This window comes from Paroedura picta, chromosome 2 (assembly GCF_049243985.1).
Source record: "Paroedura picta isolate Pp20150507F chromosome 2, Ppicta_v3.0, whole genome shotgun sequence".
Lineage (NCBI taxonomy): Eukaryota > Metazoa > Chordata > Lepidosauria > Squamata > Gekkonidae > Paroedura > Paroedura picta.
The window spans coordinates 128,500,166-128,524,491 of record NC_135370.1 but is presented as its reverse complement, the minus strand read 5'-3'; the positions used below and the strand labels follow the sequence as shown (position 1 = coordinate 128,524,491).

Here is a 24,326-nt window from a genome sequence, read left to right as displayed (position 1 = left end):
TCATTCATTCATTCATTCATTCATTCAGCCTAGCCAATTATATACCTATTTCTAAATAGCTCCTCAGGTCATTGAAATAATTGATTCAGAACTGTTCCAAAGCTTGAGCGAGAAGAACTGCTCTACTAGTTTCCAGAAGGAAGTTATTAAAGGAGCTATCCATTCAGCACTTTTTATTTCAGAATTGTAGTTTCTTAGTAGAACAAAAAAGAAGTACCTTGTGGCACCTTAAAGACAAAACATTTATTGTAGCTTATGTTTTTCTGGGCTAGCTCCCATTTCATGAATCTAATGAAGTAGGTTCTACACTATAAAAACTTTTGCCACATTAAATGTGTTAGTCTTTATGGTGCTACAACATGACTTTTTTGCTGCAACTATATGATATAGCTATCTTACTGAAATCAGTTTCCCACAAATTTGGGGATTTAAATGTGTCATGTGTCATTATCAAAGCAATAATAAACTTTCACTTTTTTAATATGTCAAAGTAATAACTAAAATTACAGAAACGTAGTTTGAGCATATTTATGTTTTCATTGATGGGAACTGCAGATCTATAGTGGCTGTTTCTGGTTTTTAAATTACGGTGCAATTTCAACTTCCATTTTCCTTTTGAGGAAATTATTGTATAATTGTCCCTAAGCTAACAAGAGTATTTCTCAAAGCCAGCAGTTTCCTGTTTTTCTTTCTACTTTAAGTTCCAGTGTGATTCTTTTCACTTAAGTAGAATTGTGCTTTAAGTGAGCTCAGGGGTGGCTCTTGAGCCAGTGGACTGAGTGAGCTTTATGTAGGATGGTTAATGTTAATCACCCATCTGAAATACATGCAGTTCAGGTAGGCTGCAGTTTCCTCCTTATTCATTATGCTTTCTAGCCTGATGAGCCACTAGTCTAGTGTAACTTCTTACAGAGCAACTTGAATGGTGTGTTAATATGAGTAGACTGGTAAAGGGGAAGCTTTTTAACCCTTATTGAAATTTGGTTTGTGGGCATACTTGTGACATAATGTTAACCTAGAGTACTAGCCCAGTTGCTAATACTGGAAGAAATAACCACAATGTTTATGCCAAGCAAAGAGCTGAGATGTAAAAGAAAACTGCAACAATAGTTAAAGTCAGATATATAATGTAAACTTTATATATAAAACATCTCTTGTTTATAGTCATTGCTAATATTTCTGTGTAGCTGTAAAGTTATTTTGTAATCACTATGGTTGTCATTGTTTGCAAGAAAATGCATACAATTTTCAGTGCTTTCATGATAACAGTTTAATATATTGTTATCCAGGAGTTCTGAAAGCACAGAGGCTATCGGATTCAGCATCACCATATAGCTATGCTGTGTGAGTGGAAGTTAAATTTAGGAGAGGAATGATGCTATTTCCAAATTGTATAAGATAGTTACCTGGTTATAAAAATTACATTTTTTTCATTTTTCTCTTCCTAGTGCTGGAGATAGACTTCTCAGAGCTTGTTCTGGAAGAAGTTATTGGCATAGGAGGCTTTGGGAAGGTCTATCGTGCAGTTTGGCTTGGAGAAGAAGTTGCAGTTAAGGCAGCTCGCTATGATCCAGATGAAGATATCAGTGAAACTATTGAGAATGTTCGTCAAGAAGCTAAACTTTTTGCAATGCTCAAACATCCCAACATCATTGCCCTTAAAGGTGTATGTCTAAAGGAGCCTAATCTTTGCTTAATCATGGAATTTGCCCGTGGAGGGTCACTAAATAGAGCACTATCTGGTAAAAGAATCCCACCAGACATACTGGTGAACTGGGCTGTCCAAATTGCTGGAGGCATGAAATATTTGCACGATGAAGCGGTTGTTCCTATTATCCACCGGGATCTCAAATCCAGCAACAGTAAGTGAACTGTTGTTTTTTCAAAGCACTGAGTTCTTCATGACGAGTAAAAATACACTAATTCAATGTTAACATTTTGCAGTAAATTTCAATCTTAAGTTTGAAAACAGAAATTTAGTCCCATGATTTTTTTTAGGTAATAGGGGTGCATAGTGTGCAGATGTTGAATCAGTAATTCACATTTGTTTTACTCTGGAGGGACTACTAATTAAAGCAAAGAGAATAGACAAAAAGGCAGCCTTTATTTAGAATATACTCCTACCAGAAGACCTTTCCTTTCCTTAAAGATGGTATCAACAGATGTCCTTACTAAGCATCTAGAGTTTCCTAGATTGTTTTCTTTTTAAGAGATACTTTTGGCATATGAGGTATAACTGACAATAGAGTTGGGAAAGTGATAACACCTGCCCCTATGTGGTAAGATTTTGGAGATGGTGGTGCCAACAACATAATAATGTTAAATTCTACTTTATGTTCCTGTTCCTCTTCTGCCACCTATTTTCCATCTTACTTTCTTCACATCTATATACATTTTCAATAATTCAGTAGACTCAACTACAAATTTCAGTATTTCTGTTGCTATGCTGTTTTGTAACTTACCACTTGTTGGTCATGTGAAATAGCAATGCTTTACAATGCTGTGGAGCCACAGAGCTGGCAGAGGCGACCCCCTGGCCCCACCAGTGTGTGTGGAGGGAGCCTGGCTCCTCCCCACCTCCCCCGCCCCCGCCGCTTCACTTACCTCAGCCGGCAGGGATCCGGCCCTCCTGGCTCCGCTGTAAAGGTGTACATGCCCCGCTCCCGTGTCTACATGGGAAATGGCGCGGCATGGCGCCAGCGCGGGGAAGCTGACGCCGTGCATGAAGGGCTGTGCAGGAGCAAAAATCAGGGGCTGATGAGGGGCACTGGGCCAAATGCTCCCTCGTGTGGGTGCAGGAAGAGGTGGGGCAACTGGCCATGACTAAAACTCCAGCCTGCAGCCCGGCATGAAACCTCCAGCCATAAGCAGCCCATCTTGAATTTATGTGAAGAAATGGGCTATAGTCTACAAAGGCATATGCTGGGGGGGGGGGGAATTGTTTTTAAGGTAACCCAAGATTCCTGTTTGTTTATTCTTGTCAGTCAGAAAACTTGTAGAGGAAAGAAGCAACTTTCATCAGAATTTTCCTTCTTGTTCTATGATATGTACAGGATAATGAGGAATTTGTAAGTGTATTTTGGATAGGAGGAAAATAAGCAACAAGCATGAAGTAAAAGGGAAGGGATTAGGACCTTTAATAACATTTTAAAAGTCTATACAAGAAATTGAAATTATAATTATATATAATCTCATTAAATTCATAGCTGTTCCAAATGTTGCTATTATGGGGGTCCCGTAAAACAGGGATATGTAACATTTCTTTACTAAAACCTAGTATTGATTGACTTCTAAACTCCACTGTTCAGTAGAGGGGCTGTGATTCAGTGGAAAAGATTATATATTTTTAGTTAATTCTTCCGAATACAGACCCTAATTTCTCCAGTTACTCACTAATAAAAAGTGCTAGGAAAGTACTTTCTGCCTGAGACTAGTATAGTACTATATTAGATGAATGGCATGAGTTCATATTAAGCATCTTCATTTGACCAAAGGAAAGCATAAAGCTTGTTTGGTAAGTGCTTGGACACCAGACGTATTGTGAAAGGTACAAAAAGGATATTTCTGAAAGTTCTGTAACTTGCATGACTAATTTGTCATTGTAGTGTATGCTGATAAACAGACTGGACATTTCAAAAATAAATAAAAAACAATCTATAAGAAAATGACATTGGGCTGTTGCAGATGTAACAAAGTGCTTTTTAGAAGATGATACATAACTGGCAGATCTTTTGATTGGCTGCTGAAGATCTGTTTTTCTGGGGAAGTTAAAGTAAAATTGCTTCAATGGCAATGGCTACCACAGAAATGGCTTTATTTTTTTCTCCTTGTTCTTCCCCATTATATTTTTATTAATATTTATTTATTTTTAAATTTGTATACCGCCATTTCCCAACAGGTCTCATGGCGGTTCACAGGATAAAAGATTAAAATACAATAAAACCCAATACATTGCTCAGTTAAACAATTAAACAGCAAGGTGGCAGTGGTCACATCCTCTGTACACGGTCTTTACCCTCCCTGTTCAGCTGGAGTCTGCGTCCTCTACCAGTTGAGAGTGGGAGCTGGTCTGATGGACCTTTAAAATCATCCCTTGCCTCCCCTATAGTTGAGCTTTCTTTGTGTGGTTTTTGGTTGTGTCCACCAATCTGTGTCATAATTCCAAAGGAGGCACCAGCTGAAAAGGGCTAGGGACCTCTGAACTAGGATATGAGAGACACCGGTTTGAATCCTCACTCCACAACTGAAGTTTGCTTTTTGACTTTGGGTCCATCACCCACTGTCAGCCTCATCCTACATCACAGAGATTTTGACAGTAAACTGGTAGAGGTAGACGAAAGAGTAGTTGTTTTAGGCCCCCATTGAAAGCAAGAAAGGTATAAGTAGCCAAATTTAAAATACTTGCCCAGAAGGTAAACAATTAGTTTTGTTTGAAGGTATATAAAAGTGGAATGTAGTTGCTGTGAGATCAGATAAGAATGGGACTTGCAGTGCATGAGGAGAGGGAAGTGTATGATAATAAAGCAAACTTTCCAAAACACCAACCTATATTTTGTCTTTGTTTGAAATGGACTACCGAACTAACTACTTGTGGCCAATTAAAAAGAGCAAATCTTAGTGTATCTGCCCTCACTGAGATTCCAGTACACCTATTAAAATGCTAAACCTCTTTTAAACTTGTATATCTTATGTGCTTATGTGTCTCCCTATAGTAAAGCAATTTGAATCCATTGGTACATAAGACCACACTATTTATAAAGTGTGGTTATTTTTTTTTTGACCTCGTAGGCTAAGCAACTGTTTATTACCACAACTTCACATGTATTTTGACCATGTTGCAGTGCAGGTAAATGGTCTATGCTTCTGTGCTGCATAAAATGACATAAATCAGTGTAGTATGACTGAGAAGTATCAAGGGTTCACTCTAGATTTTTCACGAATATTGTCCTTCATGGTCTGGGAACAAAGATTGGAGTAATCTTTAGAGCTTATTTTGCAGTACATGCCTTTTTACTCCCTTTCTAAAATTATCCCAAGGGTAACACTGGGAAAATATTTTACTAGCATATTTAACTCTTTGTGACTGCAGCCAATCAATGCAGCTGCCAGCAAATACTTGTCTTGGGATATGTTTCACTGGGCTGGAAGAATTGGTGCAGTTTCCCTTGAAGTGTCCCTCAGTTTGTTACTGGAAGAATAACAGTGGCAGGAACCAGTCTTAGGATATGTAAATGTGTTATCAGTTATAGCCTTACTGAAATAGATCAGCTGGAAAAACTGTTCTTTCCTGGTAAAACACAAACATGTCTGATAAACAAAATATCTTTTTCCATCCCCATGTAGGCATTTCCCCTCAATAATGGTAACAATGAATTTTGAGGAAGAATATCTTATGACATATAACTGAATTATAGCGACAAAAAGTGGCAGATGAAACTCCTTGGAGAGAGGGTTCCACAGTGTTAGAGCCATGACTGAGAAGGACCTCCCTCAGATTGCCGCCTACCTGATCTCAGAAGGTGGGCACCTAAAGCAGGGACTTGGAACATTACTGTATTGGTTAGGTAGGTTCATAAAGGTGCACACACCAGCGCCTTGAATTGTGCCTGGAAATAGACTGGGAGTCAACATTCTGGCTGCAGCATTCTATACCTATAGAAGTTTCCAAACACTTCTCAAGGGCAGCCCCACATAGAGACCATAGAATAATCTAGATTTAGCCAGGGCCAGTGGACTGATCTCTTCTGCCAAGAAAAGATGGCTAAACAGTAGAAGCTGCTAAAAGGTGTCTCTAACTATGGCTGCCACCTGCTTGTCCAGCATTATGCTGAGTCCAAGAGCACCTCCAAGACTATGGACCTGTTCCTTTAAGGGGAGTGCAACTCCTTCCAGAATAGGTGATGCCAAACCTTCTGTGCACCAGTAGCATTTGCATCTTGTTGGGATTAAACTTTAGTTCATTAGACTGCATCCACTCCAAAACCTCTTAGGGTTCCTAGCAATCAAATTACCTTACATTAAGGGAACTGTATGTGATCATGACTCTTGCTATTTGTATATATGTTACTACTGAAATTAGAAAACTTTTGGAATAGTTGCTTTATAATGTAATCCTGTATTTTCAGTGTCAAAGGCTATAATTGTGATTAAAAATTAAGTATTCTCTTTATGTATGTACTTAATGACTTTGTTGTTCATACCTTTTGTAAAGGTTGAGGCTGGGCTGTTGTGATGTATATAAGGCTGCCCATGATGGTTCTTCTCAAGTTGCGTCTGGTGCATAGCTTGGCATTCTGCCTTCTGACAAAGTGTGTTGCCAGGAACACATTACATCAGTATTGCAGTGGATTCATAGAGCTTTTTGGGTACAACTCAAGACACTACGTTTCAGTTCTGAAAGCTCTAAGTGGCTTGGGCCCTGTGTACTTTAGCTCCACCTTGTTGTTGCCAGAATTGATTGCCTGGAGAATATTTCTTTGATTAGGTAGGCACAAAAAAGGTTTCTGTTACAAAGCAGAACAACAGACGATATTTGTTGATTGAATATGGTGATGATGAATTGTCACAGTCAGATATTTACCAAGTAGATGTTGTTCTGAAATATAAGATATAGTAAAGTTATTGGGAATTGCAGAGGTTATCTTCATAGGATCTTTGCTGTTCCAGACAGCACTGTCTTCTGGAACTGAGCTGATGTTATTTGAAGAAGAGTTGGTTTTATACTCTGCTTTTCACTACCTGAAGGAGTCTCAAAGCAGCTTACAATTGCCTTCCCTTCCTCTCCCCATAACAGACACCCTGTCCAGTAGGTGGGGCTGAGAGAGCTCTGACAGAACTGCTCTGTGAGAACACTTGTAACAGCTGTGACTAGTCCAAGGTCACCTAGCAGGCTGCTTGGGGGAAATCAAACCAAGTTGGCTCAGTGTCTAGGTGTTTTTTGAGACTTATAGGCATTCTCTCACTGGCAGTCTTCAAGCAAAGGTTGGATACACACTTTTCTTGGATGCTTTAGGTCCTAAATACTTAGGGCTGATCCTGCGTTGAGCAGGGGGTTGGACTAGATGGCCTGTATGGCCCCTTCCAACTCTATGATTGCTCCAGGGCCTCCAGTGACATCTGGCATGCTGGTAATCTGCTACTCCCAGAGATACTTGATTCATAGATCTCAATATTTTGATATCTCCTATTTCTGTTCTGTTCTCCTGTCTCCTGTGATTGCAGTGCCAATGATCCAAATACTATTTCTCATTCCCCCCTCCCACAGTATTGATATTAGAGGTGTTATGCTCCAGGAGAGCCGAAGGGCAAGGGCTAAAAGGCTCTTGGCCTGTGATTTTTTGCCTGAGGGTCAAGCTGGGAGTTCCTGTAAGCATCCAAGGGAGTGCAAGAGAAACAAACCACTTCCGCAGTAGATCAAAGGAGCCGAGACAGTGACATTCATTGTCTGTGGCATGTTTTTATTCTTACGTCAGGGTAATTGCAATTGCATATACAGTGAGTGTAAGTTGGTAGCTCTATTGGAGGAGAATATAGAGAGACTAGAGGAACGCTTGCTCACACTACATTTTATAAAGGAGGGTGAAGCGTTCTTGGACAGAACTCATGAAGCACTCTTTGGAAGGCATTTGGGAGAGGAGGGAAAGGTATCTCACCAAATAGAGCATGTTCTGCTGACCTCAGAGGAGAAGGACCATTCATAGTGGTCGTTTTGCCCCTTTGATACTCAGTAATCAATTTCAGAATCTGCCTATAGATATTCAGGACCACAGGAGCAAGAAGTATTCTCCCAGTCCCCCCAAATTTCAGTTTTTTTCACAGGCTCCTATGGATGAGAGCAGCAGTCCGCAACCTTTTTAAGGTTGCGGCCCGTTGCCAAGGGGTGGGGGAGAGGGCGACCAGGGCCCCCATGCATACGTGGACCCACCTCACATGCACATTTGCGCATGGCGGTGGTGCAAACACACATGTGCGGCAGTTTCACACATGTGCACACACACTGACCCAGCGCACCTGCGCATTTGCACAAAGCAGTGGCACAAACATGCATGCACGGTGGGTCTGCACATGGGCACATGTGCCACCAGCATGCCAGCTGTTGAGCTTCCCTTCCCCCAGCTATTTTAGACTTGATTCTCACCAATAGGGAGGAACTGGTTGATGAGGTGAAAGTAGTGGGCACATTTGGTAGTAGTGACTGTGTAATACTCTTGGCACCCAGGTAACTAACAACCTCTCAGCTTGAAGCCTATAGCTGGCAAAATTTTAGAACAAATCATCAAACAGCCAGTCCTGATTCTATGATTCTAGGTTTTATCAGTCTCTGTGATCTTGTCTGCTTTGTGCTCCCATGAATTTTTGATGACAAGCCATACTTCTTGCAAAGATTCCAGTGCAACATAGAGTTGTGGCTACTGAGACATTTTTTAGATAGAGTTTGAGCAATTTTACTTCAGGCACTGGTCACATGGTTGACTGATTCATCCTTTGTTTCACAAAGTTGACATTTGCTATTACTGGTCTTCTGAATCTTGGCTTTTATACTATTAGTTTTAAGTGTCTGTTCTCGTGTAGCTAGAAGGAGTCCTTCCGTTTCTTTCCTCAAGTGCCCATTTTGAAGCCACTTCCAAGTTTTTTTACTATCAAGTTTATTCTCTGTATCTTTAAAATATTGGCTATGCAAGTGCTTTTCCTTCCAGTTGTCAAATTGAACTTTTATTCCAAACTTTAAATAATCTTCTTTGGTTTCTGTAGCCTTAAGTAAGTCTGCCTTGTACACTTCAATTAGAAGCTTCTATTTGCTTTTCTTGGTATAGTCATTCAGCTCACATTTTTGTTTGGCAACTGTTTGTCTTCAGGAGATCTCTTCCATTTATATTCCACATTTCCTCTTGGTTCAAGGTAGAAGCTCTTGAATACTAGCTTGTGGTAACAGATCACAGAATCACAGAATCATAGAGTTGGAAGGGGCCATACAGGCCATCTAGTCCAACCCCTTGCTCTATGCAGGATCAGCCCTAAGCATCCTAAAGCATCCAAGAAAAGTGTGTATCCAAGCTTTGCTTGAAGACTGCCAGTGAGGGGGAGCTCACCACCTCCTTAGGCAGCCTATTCCACTGCTGAACTACTGATCTTAATTTTCACTTTTAACAATTTTTCTTTGATTTGAGAAACTTGACTGGAGAGTTACAAAATCGCAGTTTTAGTCTTTTGTTCCTTGATGGGAGCAGCTGTTTTTGTGCCCTAAAAGTTATCATGAATAATACAGGCAGTTCTGCCATTGAATCCAGTATGTCGTTTGTTAAGGGTGCTGATAGGGATCCAACTAGCTCAGGTGGTAATCCAGAAAGCATCTTTATACTCATATGCATACATGGCTAGATTTGACTCTTCTTCCCTTTGCCAATACTAGATTTTAAAAGATGAGTAAATATTTTTCTTTAAGCATAAATTTATATTTTTTCTATACAAACATTTAATTCTTTCTCTGTGCTCTAGTATTGATACTTGAGAAGGTGGAAAATGGAGTCCTGAGTAACAAGAATTTGAAAATCACAGATTTTGGATTGGCCAGGGAATGGCATAAGACAACCAAAATGAGTGCAGCTGGGACATATGCCTGGATGGCTCCTGAGGTCATCCGCTCGTCCATGTTCTCTAAAGGCAGTGATGTGTGGAGGTACTGTGTCAGCACTAAATGTTTTGATCTACTGAATTAAAAGAATTGAGGGATGGTGAATAAGCCTTGGAGATTCTCAGGCTCAAATATTTCCTCCTTCTCTCCATTGCCTACATGTAGATACTTTCACAGCAAACTATATTGCTGTTAGGCTTCAAGCACAAACCGTGTTCTTTCGTTTCCCAAAACCAAGACTTCCAACTAATTTAATCCTGGTTTGAAGAGAAGGGAACAAACTGAAACTTGGGATTCAGATGGAAAGGCAAACAAAGGCTTGCTGTGAGAGAGGAAGTCTTGAACGACTGAGCCATGTTGAAGATAAAGTTATGTGAGCCAGAGAGTGCTGCCAGGCTTATTCACAGTGATAAACTTTGGTATGTTGCATCTTAACAGGGACTTTCTTCTAGAGGTGCCAAATATGTTTGATTATATAAAAAAGAAGCATCAGTACTGAAATTTCAGGTAGGTATATGTGTCATGGTAGGAATAAAGGGAGTTGGGAAGCAGGGATCTCACCCCACTGCAGGAAATGTACTTTCTTAACTTAGTTTCTGCCTGCAGATGGTCCTTGCTTGTGTTGAAGTCCTGAGGTCCCCAGAGACAGCTGCCTCACAAACTTTTTGCCCTCTTGTTTTAATGATGTGTTTGGAATTATAGATTCAGCATATATGGTTCTGCTCTGCTTGTTGTGTCCCAAATTATTATACACAGATTTGGGGTGGTATCTCTTTGTTTCTGTCATTGTTGTTTTGCCAGAGATGAGTTTAAATTATAACTAAAACTTTTATAACACCACAAAGCTCTGAAGAATACAACCAGTATCCTGGTTCTGTTTCAAGTATATTACTAATGTGGCTATAACTCAATTCATATTGATGTTTAATCATAGCTACATATCTAGTTGACTGCTGGGCTTGTGAGTTTCTTCCTTTCCCTGGCTCAGCATGCTGAGACCTAAAGGCTACATTTAGTTATGACATTCAAAAGCAGATGTCTTAATAAACGTAGGTTAGTTCATTTCACGTGAACACAGCCCTGAAGCACTCCTGAAGAAAATTTCATTTACTAGAGCACCCATGGACAAATATGCAGCTAGCTGAAGCTAAACTGAATGATCTTAGGACTTGGTATGTCTTGGGAGAATAAAGGGGATGCATGTACTTGATAATTTACCATATGTGTGTGCCCATCAGTGTTTACTGGTCTTTTTGAAAGGTTGTGAAGGACCCCCAGGGGTTTCTGCAGATATCACCTGCCAGAATTGTTCTCTAGAGTAATTCTAGGAATTCATTTATTCTGTGGATTTCTAGGAGCGAGTTTTACAGTCCCCGTGTGCCGTCATGTCACACATAAACAGACTGCTTTGTTGGATTAATTGTTTTTCTCCCTGTTGTGGTGCAGTCTGCAGTTGCTGATGTTTCTAGGAGAGGTGAAGGACAAAGGCAGGCTTTAGCAGAGAATGGTAGACTGTGTCTCAACCTATTTATTTTGAATATCCATTAAGGGGAGTTTTAAGAAACAGACTTCACAATTCCCATGTAAAGCTATAAAGGGATGGGTCAGATAAATGTAGGTGTCATTTTTTGCCAAGAACTTAAAAAGGTCAACAGCAGGGATCTATATGGGGTGGAACTTACCAGAATTTATTAATCAAGTTAAAAACCCAAGGCTTTTAGCATAGTCTCAGTAAAATCAATAGTTCCACTTTCAACACTATAACATGCACAAGGGGAGGGACCAACAAGGAATTTGAGGGGAATGGACATCCCCCCCCCACCCCCCTGTTTCCTCCCATTAGTGCTCTCTCTGGTAAACATAACTGTGCTGTGCCAGTATTTACTTTTTGTGTAGTACATTAAAGACACTTTAATAAATACTTTTAACAAAACACTGCTTAGTTACTTCTTGGGTATGTTGTTTCATCGAAAGTATTTATATGTGGCCAAATCTACTTTTCCTGCTGATGCTTCTTTCACATGTTTGGGTTGCATAATGCAAAAATGCTGATTATTTGGGGGCAGAAAATAAATGATAACTTTGACTTCTGAATATGTTGCTTCTAGCCTACATTTATTAATTTAGGAAACAGTTGGCATTAAGAGGTGGCTTATAGAATTAAAGCTAAAGCCAGTTTTGCTTTTTTTAAAAAATAGCTATGGTGTGTTGCTATGGGAATTGCTAACTGGAGAAGTACCATTTCGAGGAATTGATGGCCTAGCAGTTGCATATGGTGTTGCCATGAATAAACTTGCCCTTCCCATTCCTTCAACATGCCCAGAACCTTTTGCCAGACTGATGGAAGGTAAGAGTTAATCAAGCTTAACTAAGTTGCTCATTCTTTTCTTCCCTGGAAGCCAGTGTGGTGCAGTGGCTAAGAGCAGTGGACTCCTCCACATGCAGCCTGCTGGGTAGCCTTGAGTTGGTCACAGTTCTCTCAGAATTCTCTCAGCCCCAGCTGCCCCACAAGATGACTATTGTGGGGAGAGGAAGGGAGCTGGAGTTGTGAGCTTTCCGGAGGGCCAGCAAGACAGAGCTCTTCCGCCAGGCGCATGGCTGAGGCCAGGGTGGGGTCTTGGTCTTACCATCAGAGGATCTCTTAATGAGGCTAGCTTAAGATCCTCGCTCCCAGCAAGAGAGCTACTGACCCACATGCTGAACGGGGGGTAAAATAGGGGATTGGTATTTTATTGTTCACCATCTTGGTTATGTATTAAGGGGTATTTTTAGGGGGGATTATTGTGTTTTTACTGACTTTTGTAAATCTCTGTGAGACATTTGAGAGTGGTGGTATATAAATATAAGAATTAAATAAATAAATCAAGGCGATAGTGTGCTGCTTTGAGACTCCTTAGGAGAGAGAAAAGTGGGGTATAAAAAGCACCTCTTCTAATGTTGTTGTTCTGAGAATGCAGTTCTGGCAGTGCTGAGTCTGCAAATAAACCACTTCCCTTCCCCAGTCCACAACCAGGCCATGTAGTGTGTCTGCTGTTTTATTTATTTATTTCCTTTATTTATTTATTTAGATTTCTATACCGCCCATTTCTTTGCAGCTCTGGGCAGTTTACACAGAACATTATAACTTACATGGAACATTATACAGACTATAACATCAAAACAACTTTCAATAAAACATCAAAAGATTATAAAACCACATTTATAATATAATAACAATTAACAGTAACTTTGGGAGAGTCATGGACAGGCGTCTGGGGGGACCAGCAGGTGTTCTGAGTCGGTCAGCCTCAAGCAAGTGCCTGGTGGAAGAGATCCCTCTTGCAGACCCTGCGGAACTGTGGAAGTTCGGGCAGGGCTCTGATCTCTTCATGGAGCTCGTTCCACCAGGTGGGGGCCAGGACTGAGAAGGCTCTGGCCCTTGTTGAGGTCTGACGCGCTTCTCTGGGGCAGGGATCCGCAGAGCATAAGACTCTGGGGGGTATAGGCAGGAAGGGTATCTCTCAGATACTCACTTTTTTGTCCACTTTTACAAACTTGAACTGTGGTTTGACCTTAGACAGTTATGTTGGATAAATTATCAGCCACTAGATGGCATTTCCTAGAAAAATGGTGCTAGAAATGAAATGGACTTACATTAGCCGCTTCTGATTTTTCATCACCTAAGAAATACATACTAAAATCTCAAACTTCAGGAGATTTGTCTATATTACTGTTTGGTCAGCAACAGAAGAAACATGAGGGCGGGGAATTTATTTTTGCCCTGTGCTTCTTTTTTTGTGTCGAAGGGGCTTCATTTAGATTATCTTGCTTAATGAAGCAGATGAGAAGCTCCAAGGGCTGTGAGTAGGAGGGAAAGAAAACCAAAGAGCCGCTTGCCTGGCCTCAACCAGGGCCAGGGTCTTCTTGGTCCTGGCTCCCATCTGGTGGAATGGACTTCCAGGCGAGCTAAGGGCCCTGATGGAACTGGAAAGGTTCCTCAGGGCTTGTAAGATGGAGCTTTTCCACCAGGCATTCAAAGGAGGCCAGATTAGGATCTGAAGCCCCTCCTCTAAAATGCTCTGGCCAACATCATTGCCTGGAATCAGTGGTGGAAGGGGTGTGTGGAGATTGGATGGTTAGCTTTTACTGTTGTTGTTTCTAATGCGTATTATTTGTTGTATTATTTTATGCTGTTTGCCTCTCTGTGCTGGCTGGACCAAGAACGTCAGCCTATAAATCCAACTAATAAATAAATAATAAATAGCTAATTGTGTTCCACTCTGAAAGAGATGTGAACCAAAGAACCTAATATGTGGCATTATTTTCTTTCTTCTGGCATATTGTTTCCATTCAGTAGCCTCTGCATATGCTAATATATAAATGTTTTTATTTGCCAGCTTGTTGTATAAACATGTTCATTTTGCACATTGTTCAACTTAGCATTTTAACAAGAGTGCACAAATAACTGTGTGGTATCAGAGGTATACTTATACATCTCTGAAATACAAAGTTGTTATTACTTTTCTAGTGCTACAAATCATGGGGAAAATTCTAAAAGTTCCTAATGCAGAAATAACTGTCACTGGTGAGTGTAGAATGTAAAAAAATGAACATTTACTGGTTTGGTATTGGAAATCTGTGAAAGCATGATAAACTTACAAAAAGTGGGTTTGTATCTTAACACTATGTATCTGTCTAATAATAAAGTATGAAGTATGCATGTATGGGTTTGGACTTGCTATTTAACTGACACTAAGTTTAGAAACAAATCGTATTGAGAAGTGCATCAGGTGATTCAAAATCCAGTGCACAGCCGTAAGATGATACACTTATTGTGGTTTGGTGGAAGAAGGCAGGAGGGAGCCAAAAGACTCTAGGCAATTGTGCCCAACATTACCTCTCCCTGGCAGCTAACCTAATGGTTTCTACAGCCTGTCCCCCATTTGGCCATCTAAACAAGTGTGGGTGAGTGGATCTATCCAATCCAATGGTCAGGTTCCATTCGGCCCACACTGTTTTTAGGAGGCTGGAGGCAGGTTGACATCTGAAAGAGGAAAATTTAGCCCACTGTTTCTCCTTCTGTGCTTGTTTATAAATTCTAATAAGCTATATCTGCTTCTGTGAAGCTTTAAGAAAAGACCCAAAGACTGGCATATGAGAGTCTACATGTATAGCAGTACTGAAGTCCTTCACTTCTAACTACAGACCCTAGTCTTATAGGCATTGTAAACCTCTTTCAGAGAGGAAGATGCCATGTTAACACTAGGGATTGCAGTTTTAAGTGACTATGTGTATACAAAAAAAAGGGTTCTTCTAATCATCTTGTATTCTAATAGCAATGTGTGATTCCATCTGTGGAAAGCTAAAGCTTAATTTGGATCTAGGATGAACACACCAACACTAAACAGATTTTTTAAAACAAATTTGGGGCAGTCTCCAATTTTGGAGAAGATAAAGAATTGGTTTTATACCCAGTTTTTCACTGCCTGAAGAGGTCTCAAAGCAACTTACAATCACTTCCCTTTGCTTTCCCCACAACAGACAGCCTGTGAGATAGGAGAAACTGCTCTGTGAGAACAGCTCTAACAGGACTGTGACTAGCCCAAGGTGGCTGCATGTGGAGAAGCAGGAAATCAAACCCAGCTCGCCAGATTAGAAGCCGCCACTCTTAACCATTACACCAAGCTGGCTGTCTGAAAACTAAAAAAAAATGCCCTGGAGGTGGGATGTTAAATTTTCCCCATAAGTAAAACAGTAAAAAAAAAAGCTTTTTAAAAAATCTTCTGAGAAGTTAAAAGACCTATCTCAGCAGTTGGAAGAGGTTGGGAACTGTGCTGTATGCAGCAGAAGCAGATGAAAGAACCGTAGATTCCTCAATATAAAGTGTTCCTGTTTATGTTTTTCTGAATTCGTATGCAGTAGAAGCAGCCCGCACCTCAGGACTTCAAGCTGGGCTGGTGGTGGCAGTAGCACAGCCTGGTAACTGCAGTGAGCTTTGCAGTGGCAGCACAACCAGAGAGACTACAAGGCCTGCACTGGCCCAGTGACAGCAGCTGTGCACCCCAGGGCTCCATGCTGAGCCCAGAAGAGGAGGTTGTGGCTCAGCCCAGGAGCCACACTGGGCCTAGCAGTGCAGCCCGAAAGAGCATGGGGCCATGCTGGACTCAGTGAGAGAGTGAGGGGGAGTTCATATGCATTAGGAGGTAGACGGAGGATTATATAAAATAGTGGTAGTTAAGAAACTACTTATGGTTTTGTGCTTTCTGCCATAGAATATTTGTCTCTCTTGATCCTATTCAGATTGTTGGAATACTGATCCTCACTCCAGGCCATCTTTTGATGACGTTTTGAACCAGCTGACTAACATTGAAGAGTCTGGGTTTTTTGAAATGCCAAAGGACTCCTTCCATTCCCTCCAAGAAGACTGGAAACTTGAGATCCAGGAGATGTTTGACCAACTACGAGCCAAAGAGAAGGTAAGCGGACTTGGATTTTTACTTCATGCACTTCATGCACCTGAATCCTTAGCCAGATACCTGGAAGCGGTGCTGAGGTGGCTCAAGCAGAGTAAAAGAATTCTTTCTGAAGTGTATATCTCTGGTATTTGACATTACATTTTATGGCACCCACAGCCCAGCCTGTGTAACAAATGAATTTGACAACTCTCAGCTATAGTATATCTAGTGAGAGACATATCCACTCTAATTCAGTGTTTCTCATTTTATGTTGAGTTAAGGTAAGATTGGTATTCCTTTGTGTAGAAATACAGCAGCATAGGAAGTTGCATTGCAAGGATTTGCTGATCTCTACAGTGTACTTGGTAGAAGATGATGCTGATTTCTGTGTTTATTATTAGTATAGAATTCTGAAAGAGGAGCAGCAGCTTTTAACAATTCAGATACTGGATGTTGTCTGCCTTCCTTCTAGGAGCTGCGGACGTGGGAGGAGGAGTTAACAAGAGCAGCAGTCCAGCAGAAGAACCATGAGCAGCTGCTGCGGCAGCGGGAGCAGGAGCTGGCAGAGCGGGAGATTAACATCTTGGAAAGGGAGCTCAACATAATCATCCACCAACTGTGCCAAGATAAACCGCTTGTGAAAAAACGTATGGGCAAGTTCAGGAAAAACCGTCTCAAGTTGAAGGATGGCAACCGCATCAGTTTCCCTTCAGGTGGGTGCAAAGGGGAGCTGTCTGCCCCTCCTCAGAGTTGTACATAGAAAACATGCTCTATGAAATCCTGCTTTGCCTTTGGCACTACGAAATTAAGATTATTGTTCACCATTTTAACCTGAGCCGTTTCTCAAAGCAAGAGAGTCTGTGAAGTATGCTTCACAGAAAACCAGCAGTCGGAGGGTGAAGCTAGAAAGCTGGAGACCCTTAGAGCAGAGGTTCCCAATATGCTGCCTGTGGGTGCTTGCCTATAGCTTTACTGGTGTCCAAGTGTTTTTAGAGAGTGGGTGGGGCTTTGTGGGACTCTTGCCTGGCAGTTCTTCTCTGATTGGCCACTGGAGGGATTGTTTAGTCCATGGACACCTGGAGGGCCACAGTTTGACCACCCCTGGCCTAACCAGTGTTGTTTCAGGTGCTGCTGTCACCACAATGGTAGCTTCATTCTCTCACTTCTCTTTCCCAGTGCATTTTTATAAGTTGCCCCTCTTCTGCCCTACATTCGGGTTTCCTTATGTATGTAGCTCCACCTCCTGCAACAGCTGTTTTCTAGTTAGTGGCACCCCCTGTCATTTTGAAGTTTTGCCCCCCCCCCCCCCCAACTTGTGCCAGAATTCCAAAAGTGTCCAAAGGTTCGTACAGGTTTGAGACCACTGGGTTAGAGCATTGCTTAGCCATTGTACAATGGTTTTCTGTTAGATTAGCCGGTGGAACTTTAATCCTTGTATTATTTCAGTAATGTGTGTCCTGATCAAGATTTCCTTTGACAGATTTCCAGCACAAATTTACTGTACAGGCATCTCCAACAATGGATAAAAGGAAGAGTTTGATCAGCAGCTGCTCCAGCCCTCCTGCCAGTCCTACCGTCATTCCCAGGCTCAGAGCCATCCAGTGTAAGTAGCTTAACTTTTCGGTAAGATGTGTGAAACAGAACCCAGTGGTTTTCTTTATTTATAATTGAATTTATAGGACTGCTTCTCACCCAGCTTTCTCGAGGTGGTGTACAACTATTTATAGCCAGCATGAGAGAAAAACAATGATCATTAACCAATAGCAACTGGCGTCCCTTGCTCCCCTCTTCACATAGCTCACCACATTACACTCACATTATTTGTCACATTCAGGATGTTAACAGGGGAGAGTGTTGGGGGGGGGGGTCATAGATGTTTCTGGTAGCCTGACCTCAACCAAATGCCTGATGGAAGAGCTCTGTTTTGCAAACCCTGCGGAACTGAGTCAGCTCCAACAGGGCCTTGCATCTCTTCATTCTACCAGATAGGGGCCAGGACCAAAAAGGTCCTGGCCCTGGGTAGGCTTATTTAGGATTTGTTCAGGTTGAGATTCTTCAAAACATGTTATATGTATAAATCATGATTTTGGGGGGTGGTTATCCCATTTGTTCTGAGAGGCTTGCATTTTCTGTTCACTCCTAGTGTCTCTCTTTGACAAGAACAATCTTGTTCTAGAAATTTAGCCTCCCAAAAAACTGTCATCGCATTTGTTTGTATTTTGTACTATGGATCTCATCAGATTAGATTTTTTTCACAATAGGTGTGCAGTTGCTGTACTTGTCCAGACATTTATAGCCAAGAAAGCTCCAGAGCAAAAGAATTATCTGCTACATTTCCTAGCACACACCCAGCAATATTTTGTTGCTCTGAGAAGCAGTGCATCAATTGTAGTAATAGGTGCAGTGTAAAATATTGATTGGGTAAATGTTAGAGGGATCTGTTGCCCAATAGCAGTGCAACACTTCACTTCAGTTATAGAATAGCTAAGCTGGGACAGGGAAATGAAGGTTATCTTACCTAATAGCAAATGCTGTATGAAAACCTTCCTACATTGTCCAAGCTAGCTAAGGGAATGGACAGTGGAATTTGTTTTTGTTCCTTTTTGATGCATGAATACCAGCTACTGTGCTTAACAATGGTTGGCTGTCACATTTGCAACAAATTAAAATTGTTGTTGTTGTTATGTGCGAAGTCGTGTCCGACCCATCGCGACCCCATGGACAATGATCCTCCAGGCCTTCCTGTCCTCTACCATTCCCTGGAGTCCTTTTAAGTTTGCACCTACTGCTTCAGTGACTCCATCCATCCACCTCATTCTCTGTCGTCCCCTTCTTCTTTTGCCCTCGATCACTCCCAGCATTAGGCTCTTCTCCAGGGAGTCCTTCCTTCTCATGAGGTGGCCAAAGTATTTGAGTTTCATCTTCAGGATCTGGCCTTCTAAAGAGCAGTCAGGGCTGATCTCCTCTAGGACTGACCGGTTTGTTCGCCTTGCAGTCCAAGGGACTCGCAAGAGTCTTCTCCAGCACCAGAGTTCAAAAGCCTCAATTCTTTGACGCTCGGCCTTCCTTATGGTCCAACTTTCGCAGCCATACATTGCAACTGGGAATACCATAGCCTTGACTAAACGCACTTTTGTTGGTAGGGTGATGTCTCTGCTTTTTAGGATGCTGTCTAGATTTGCCATAGCTTTCCTCCCTAGGAGCAAGCGTCTTTTAATTTCTTTGCTGCAGTCCCCATCTGCAGTGATCTTGGAGCCGAGGAAAATAAAATCTGTCACTATCTCCATTTCTTCCCCATCTATTTGCCAGGAATTGAGAGGGCCGGCTGCCATGATCTTTGTTTTCTTGATGTTGAGTTTCAAGCCAACTTTTGCACTCTCCTCCTTCACCCGCATCAACAGGCTCTTTAGTTCCTCTTCACTTTCAGCCATTAGAGTGGTATCATCTGCATATCTGAGGTTGTTGATATTTCTCCCTGCAATCTTGATCCCAATTTGTGACTCCTCTAATCCCGCCTTTCTCATGATGTGCTCCGCATACAAGTTAAATAGGCAAGGCGACAGTATACAGCATTGCCGAACTCCTTTCTCAATTTTGAACCAATCCGTGATTCCATGTTCAGTTCTCACTGTTGCTTCTTGACCTGCATATAAATTTCTCAAGAGACAAATAAGATGCTCTGGTATTCCCATCTCTTTAAGAACTTGCCACAATTTGTTGTGCTCCACACAATCAAAGGCTTTAGCATAGTCAATGAAGCAGAAGTAGATGTTCTTCTGGAACTCCCTAGCTTTTTCCATGATCCAGCGTATGTTGGCAATTTGATCTCTAGTTCCTCTACCTCTTCGAAATCCTGCCTGTACTTCTGGAAGTTCTCGGTCCACATATTGCTGGAGCCTAGCTTGTAGGATTTTGAGCATAACTTTGCTAGCATGAGAAATGAGTGCAATGGTGCGGTAGTTTGAACATTCTTTGGCATTGCCCTTCTTTGGGATTGGAATGTAAACTGACCTTTTCCAATCCTGTGGCCATTGCTGAGTTTTCCAAATTTGCTGGCATATTGAGTGTAGCACTTTTACTTTTACTGCATTACTGCATCGTCCTTTAAGATTTTGAATAGTTCAACTGGAATGCTGTCACCACCACTAGCTTTATTGTTGCTCAGACTTCCTAAGGCCCATTTGACTTCACATTAAATTAAAATAGTTAATACTAATATTGTCTCAACACAGAATTTGAAATTAGGACTTGAAATTTCATGACTGTGCCATTTGAGTGTGAACACAGTAAAGACTATTCTTTCTTGCAGTGCTGCCTCATTTGATTGTATTAAAAGACACATTCAGTTCTCCATTGGATGCTCTTTAGCAGTCTCCTGTGAAGCCCCTTCCCCTATCCTTCTACAGGAAAGGCTCCTCCCTCCCTTGTATCAAGGGACCATGTGGGGGTGCCTTGCATCTGGGCTAGTGAAGATGTACTGCTAAGAATACAACCAGATGTTATAATTTTGACAAGAGGCCTGAGCTAAGAACAAGGGTACCCTGGTGAATCATCCTAGATTTACCCTAAAACAATAATTCATAGTAAAAATTCTTCTCATCCCCACCCCAGATCCAAATTATAACAACATTTTTCTTAGCACACCCCCCTCCTCCCGATTAGCATATCTTATGGCACGAGTTCTATATATGATTTATGTAGGGCAAGCAAAATGTTTTTATTAATCTGTCAAAAAAAGGCTGCTTCAAAACTGCTTGATAACAGCATTTTCACATCTCTAATTCTCCTCCTTCCCAGTGACACCCAGTGAGAGTAACAAAACCTGGGGACGCAACGCAGCATTCCTGAAAGAAGAGGAAGGAGATGAAGAAAGGAGAGGCCCGAAGAAGAAAGGTCGAACATGGGGGCCAAGTTCACTTTGTCCGAAGGAGTTAACAACAGGCGAAGATGGGTATGAGGCATTCTGGGGATAGATACTTTATTTTAAAACTCCTTGGTGGACTTAGCCGTTAACTTGCTCTTGTAATAACAATTAAGGGGCAAGTGCTTATAATATACGTTGAGTTTCTGCTGTGTCATGAAACCATGGTCTGTCTCTTTTTCTCTGCCTTACTTGGTGGGTGCCTGTTGCCACCTTTCTTGGCACCCACCAAGTATTTTCAGAAATTGGGTTTGGCACAGTGGGGCTTCTTTCCAGCATGGCTTCCGAGTGGCCACTGGAGATCTGACTGACTCTGCAGATTGAAATAACATTGCTTAGCAGAAGCAGCTACCACAGTACTGGCTTCATTCTCTCTTCCTTCTCTTTCCCAATGTGTTTTTAAAATTACGCCACTTCTTCCCTTTTGTCTGAAAGGGGTGTCAGAGATGCAAGTGGAAAGAACAAGCTTTAGCCATTAATTAATCCTCTATCCAGACACAGGCTTCGAGACATTAAGCCTGTCTCAAGGGGCATGACCATGTTGGGAAGGCAGCTGGAGACTGCAAATATGGGTCTCAAAAATTTAGTCCGTATAGTTTGAAAAATTCTAAAACTACCCTACACACATAATTAGATTCAAGTGGGTAGTCGTGTTGGCCTGAAGTAGCACAACAAAAATGGAATCCAATAGCACCTTTGAGACCAGCAAAGATTTATTCAAGGCATGAGCTCTCGTGTGTGGGCACACTTCCTCAGACAAAATGGAACAAGAATCATAAGAGTACACGAAAGCTCATGCCTTGAATAAATCTTTGTTGGTCTCAAAGGTGCTATTGGACTCAATGTTTGTTGTTACACACATAATTGAAAGCCATGTAACATCTATGCAATAACCTTGTCCACAAAAAGTGGATAGCTGAGGGCGCCCTATATTGACCTCTTCTGGTATAAAATCTTCATATCAAAGCCCAAAACATTTCTCTTGGCATTCCCTGCAACAGTTTAATTTGAGTGTGCCAAACCCCAGGAGAAAGAAACCCTACTCTTCAATATTTATAGCTTGGCACCTGCTTAATGAGGTCACAACTGATAGTCCATCTACCCCTGGATTCCCTTCTAATAAACGCAAGGATGTTGTACTTGCTAGAATTAATGATCAAAAGCTCACTGTGGCCTATTATGCACGGCCGCTGAAACGGCGGCATGGAGAACGTGGAGGAGGAAGTGAAGGGAAACCGCTTACGCACTTGATGGAATGCAACGGCGGCAAAACCCAGAGTATCCGATTATGTACGAGGCTACTCCGGAGCCGCTTCTGGTTGTGCCCTGGTCCCGGGAAGCTCCACTTTCTTCTACATCTCACTCATGCGGCTTTTTCAGCGGCATACGTTGACTCTGCGCCCAGTTGCCACCTGCAGCGTGCATAATTGGTGATTTTAGCCACCGCCATTCCACCCCGAATGAGGACCTTCCACTCCATGCATAATGGGCCTGTGACAGTGTAGGGGGTGGTGAAATCTGGGATCAAATAAACTAATATTTAATTTTTCATATTAATTCAATAAAGCGGAAGCTAGAGTGCAGCCTTCTAAAATATGGTCAGGGGAACTGAATATGTAGTTAATATGCAAGTGAGACAAATGATGCAGACAGGGACTCTGTTTTTTCAAAACATAGTCCTTTATGCAGGCTAACTGACCCTTGTTTGTTCTTACTCTTAATTTAAGCCATGATCTTACCTGTGCACAGTTCTCCCCCCCCCCCCGCCCCCCAGTCTGCCATACCCACCTGGCCAAGTCCCAAGTCCCTCTCTTTGGATAATATTGCAGTCTAATGCTAGCAAGTAAAGTGGGCTTTTAAAAACTTTTTGCCTTCCAATATTCTTTTTGTTTGTTTGCTAGTTTGTTTTCTGGTTAGCGCATTACACAAACGGTACTTCTCTCTCTGCACAGTCCCATCCGGTATCCTGCAAGAAAATTGTAGCCAGGGAACTTTTTTAGTGGTATGGAAGTTGATCTGATTGCTGTGCAAGCTGGAGCCACACAGCTGTAACTGTCATGTGTAACTTTGTTGTGTCTTAAACCTTGCTAAAGTTAACTAAAAAAACTGTTAATAATGGGGAAGGTGAGGCAGTTATCATTAGTAGTGTGTCAAACCATCTCCAGCAGATGCCCAGTGATGCGTCTACTGCCACATTACTTGCACAGATCATAGCAATGGATACGTCGTCTAGGGGGAAGTATTACTTTCCTGTGTGCAGGTGCTGTGGGAGTTTCTGGGAAATATTTACCTCCAACGACTTGAGGGAAATTGTATCAGATGTAACAAACTACACGGAAATTAGTATTTTACACCTTGAAAAATCTGACTTCATGGGAACAGCTGTGGGTCTTCATCTTCCCTTTTCTTCAAGTCGCCAGTGAACTCCATTTTTATGGAGCCAAAACACATAATTTATATTTACCTGTCTAAGACCAGGGCTTATTCCCAGGTAATTAAAGGATGAATGAATGGGCTCTCTGTAATTTGGTGTAAACACTGAAGCCCAAAAATATATCAGTGGAAAAGAGGTTGAATAGCACCCCCTTGTGGTTTCTCCACCTTTTCCCTCATATTTTTCAACAGGAATTTGTTCAGACGGGGAAATTCTAGAATATTTTGCTGACCTCCAATCCTCATTCTTAAACTGAGACTGGCTTGTCTGGCCCAATGAACCTTTAGTCTTTTATTTTATGAAGGAAGCTTGAAAAAAGGTATCCAGAGGGGAACCAAGAAATTATAAGCCAGTCAGCCTAACGTCTGTCCCAACCAAATTCATAGCAACTGTTATCAAATATAGAATTGTTAGGTACATAGAGGGACAAAGCCTGATAAGGGGAAATTAGCATGGTTTCTGCAAAGGGAAGTTCTCCTTCAGTGGGGGAAGTCCTCCACACTGGTTAGGTCACGCCTCCAACTGCTCCTTGCAGGGTAATGCAAATTAGCAAGCCTTCTGGGATCGTGGTAGGCTGACCCCTCCAGTCCTGTTGCCCTGCAAGCTCCGAGCAGGATCTTAGAAGCTGAGCTCCTTGATCTGCAAAACAGAAAGCAAACAGAATATGCAAAATTCCTTCACTAAGAGGAAAATAGCCTCGGGGGCAGAATCTAGAAGGAAGGAAAGGTCAAATCAATTGGAGGTGAAAGAGGCTGCAGAAGCCCAGAAAGGGTCGGCTATGCTGAATTCAGGGAAGCAGCTTTCATCTTCTCCAGCTCCATCTGCAGGCTTGCAGCCGGAGAATTCCCTCACCCCCGTTCTGGCTGAGCGGGGAGGGGAAGAAATGGCCCGGTTGGAGGCGACCGC

The 24,326-nt window shown here is 41.9% G+C and overlaps 1 protein-coding gene across 11 annotated transcripts in view; it reads left to right on the top strand.

The window, feature by feature from the left end:
• The window catches only part of MAP3K9 (mitogen-activated protein kinase kinase kinase 9), a 94,066-nt gene that overhangs the window by 5,164 nt on the left and 64,576 nt on the right, over positions 1-24,326 (top strand). For 10 of the 11 annotated variants that reach the window (XR_013228418.1, XR_013228419.1, XR_013228417.1 and 7 more), the window contains exons 2-8: positions 1,449-1,862; positions 9,496-9,676; positions 11,830-11,978; positions 15,911-16,086; positions 16,538-16,778; positions 17,546-17,668; positions 20,863-21,016. Coding sequence is in view for 8 of the 11 variants with exons in the window: in XM_077322641.1 (XP_077178756.1) it covers positions 1,449-1,862; positions 9,496-9,676; positions 11,830-11,978; positions 15,911-16,086; positions 16,538-16,778; positions 17,546-17,668; positions 20,863-21,016 (1,438 nt within the window). In the remaining 3 variants the exon portion in view is untranslated. The remainder of the gene's footprint in view (positions 1-1,448; positions 1,863-9,495; positions 9,677-11,829; positions 11,979-15,910; positions 16,087-16,537; positions 16,779-17,545; positions 17,669-20,862; positions 21,017-24,326) is intronic. The other variant, XM_077322643.1, reaches the window with a different exon arrangement.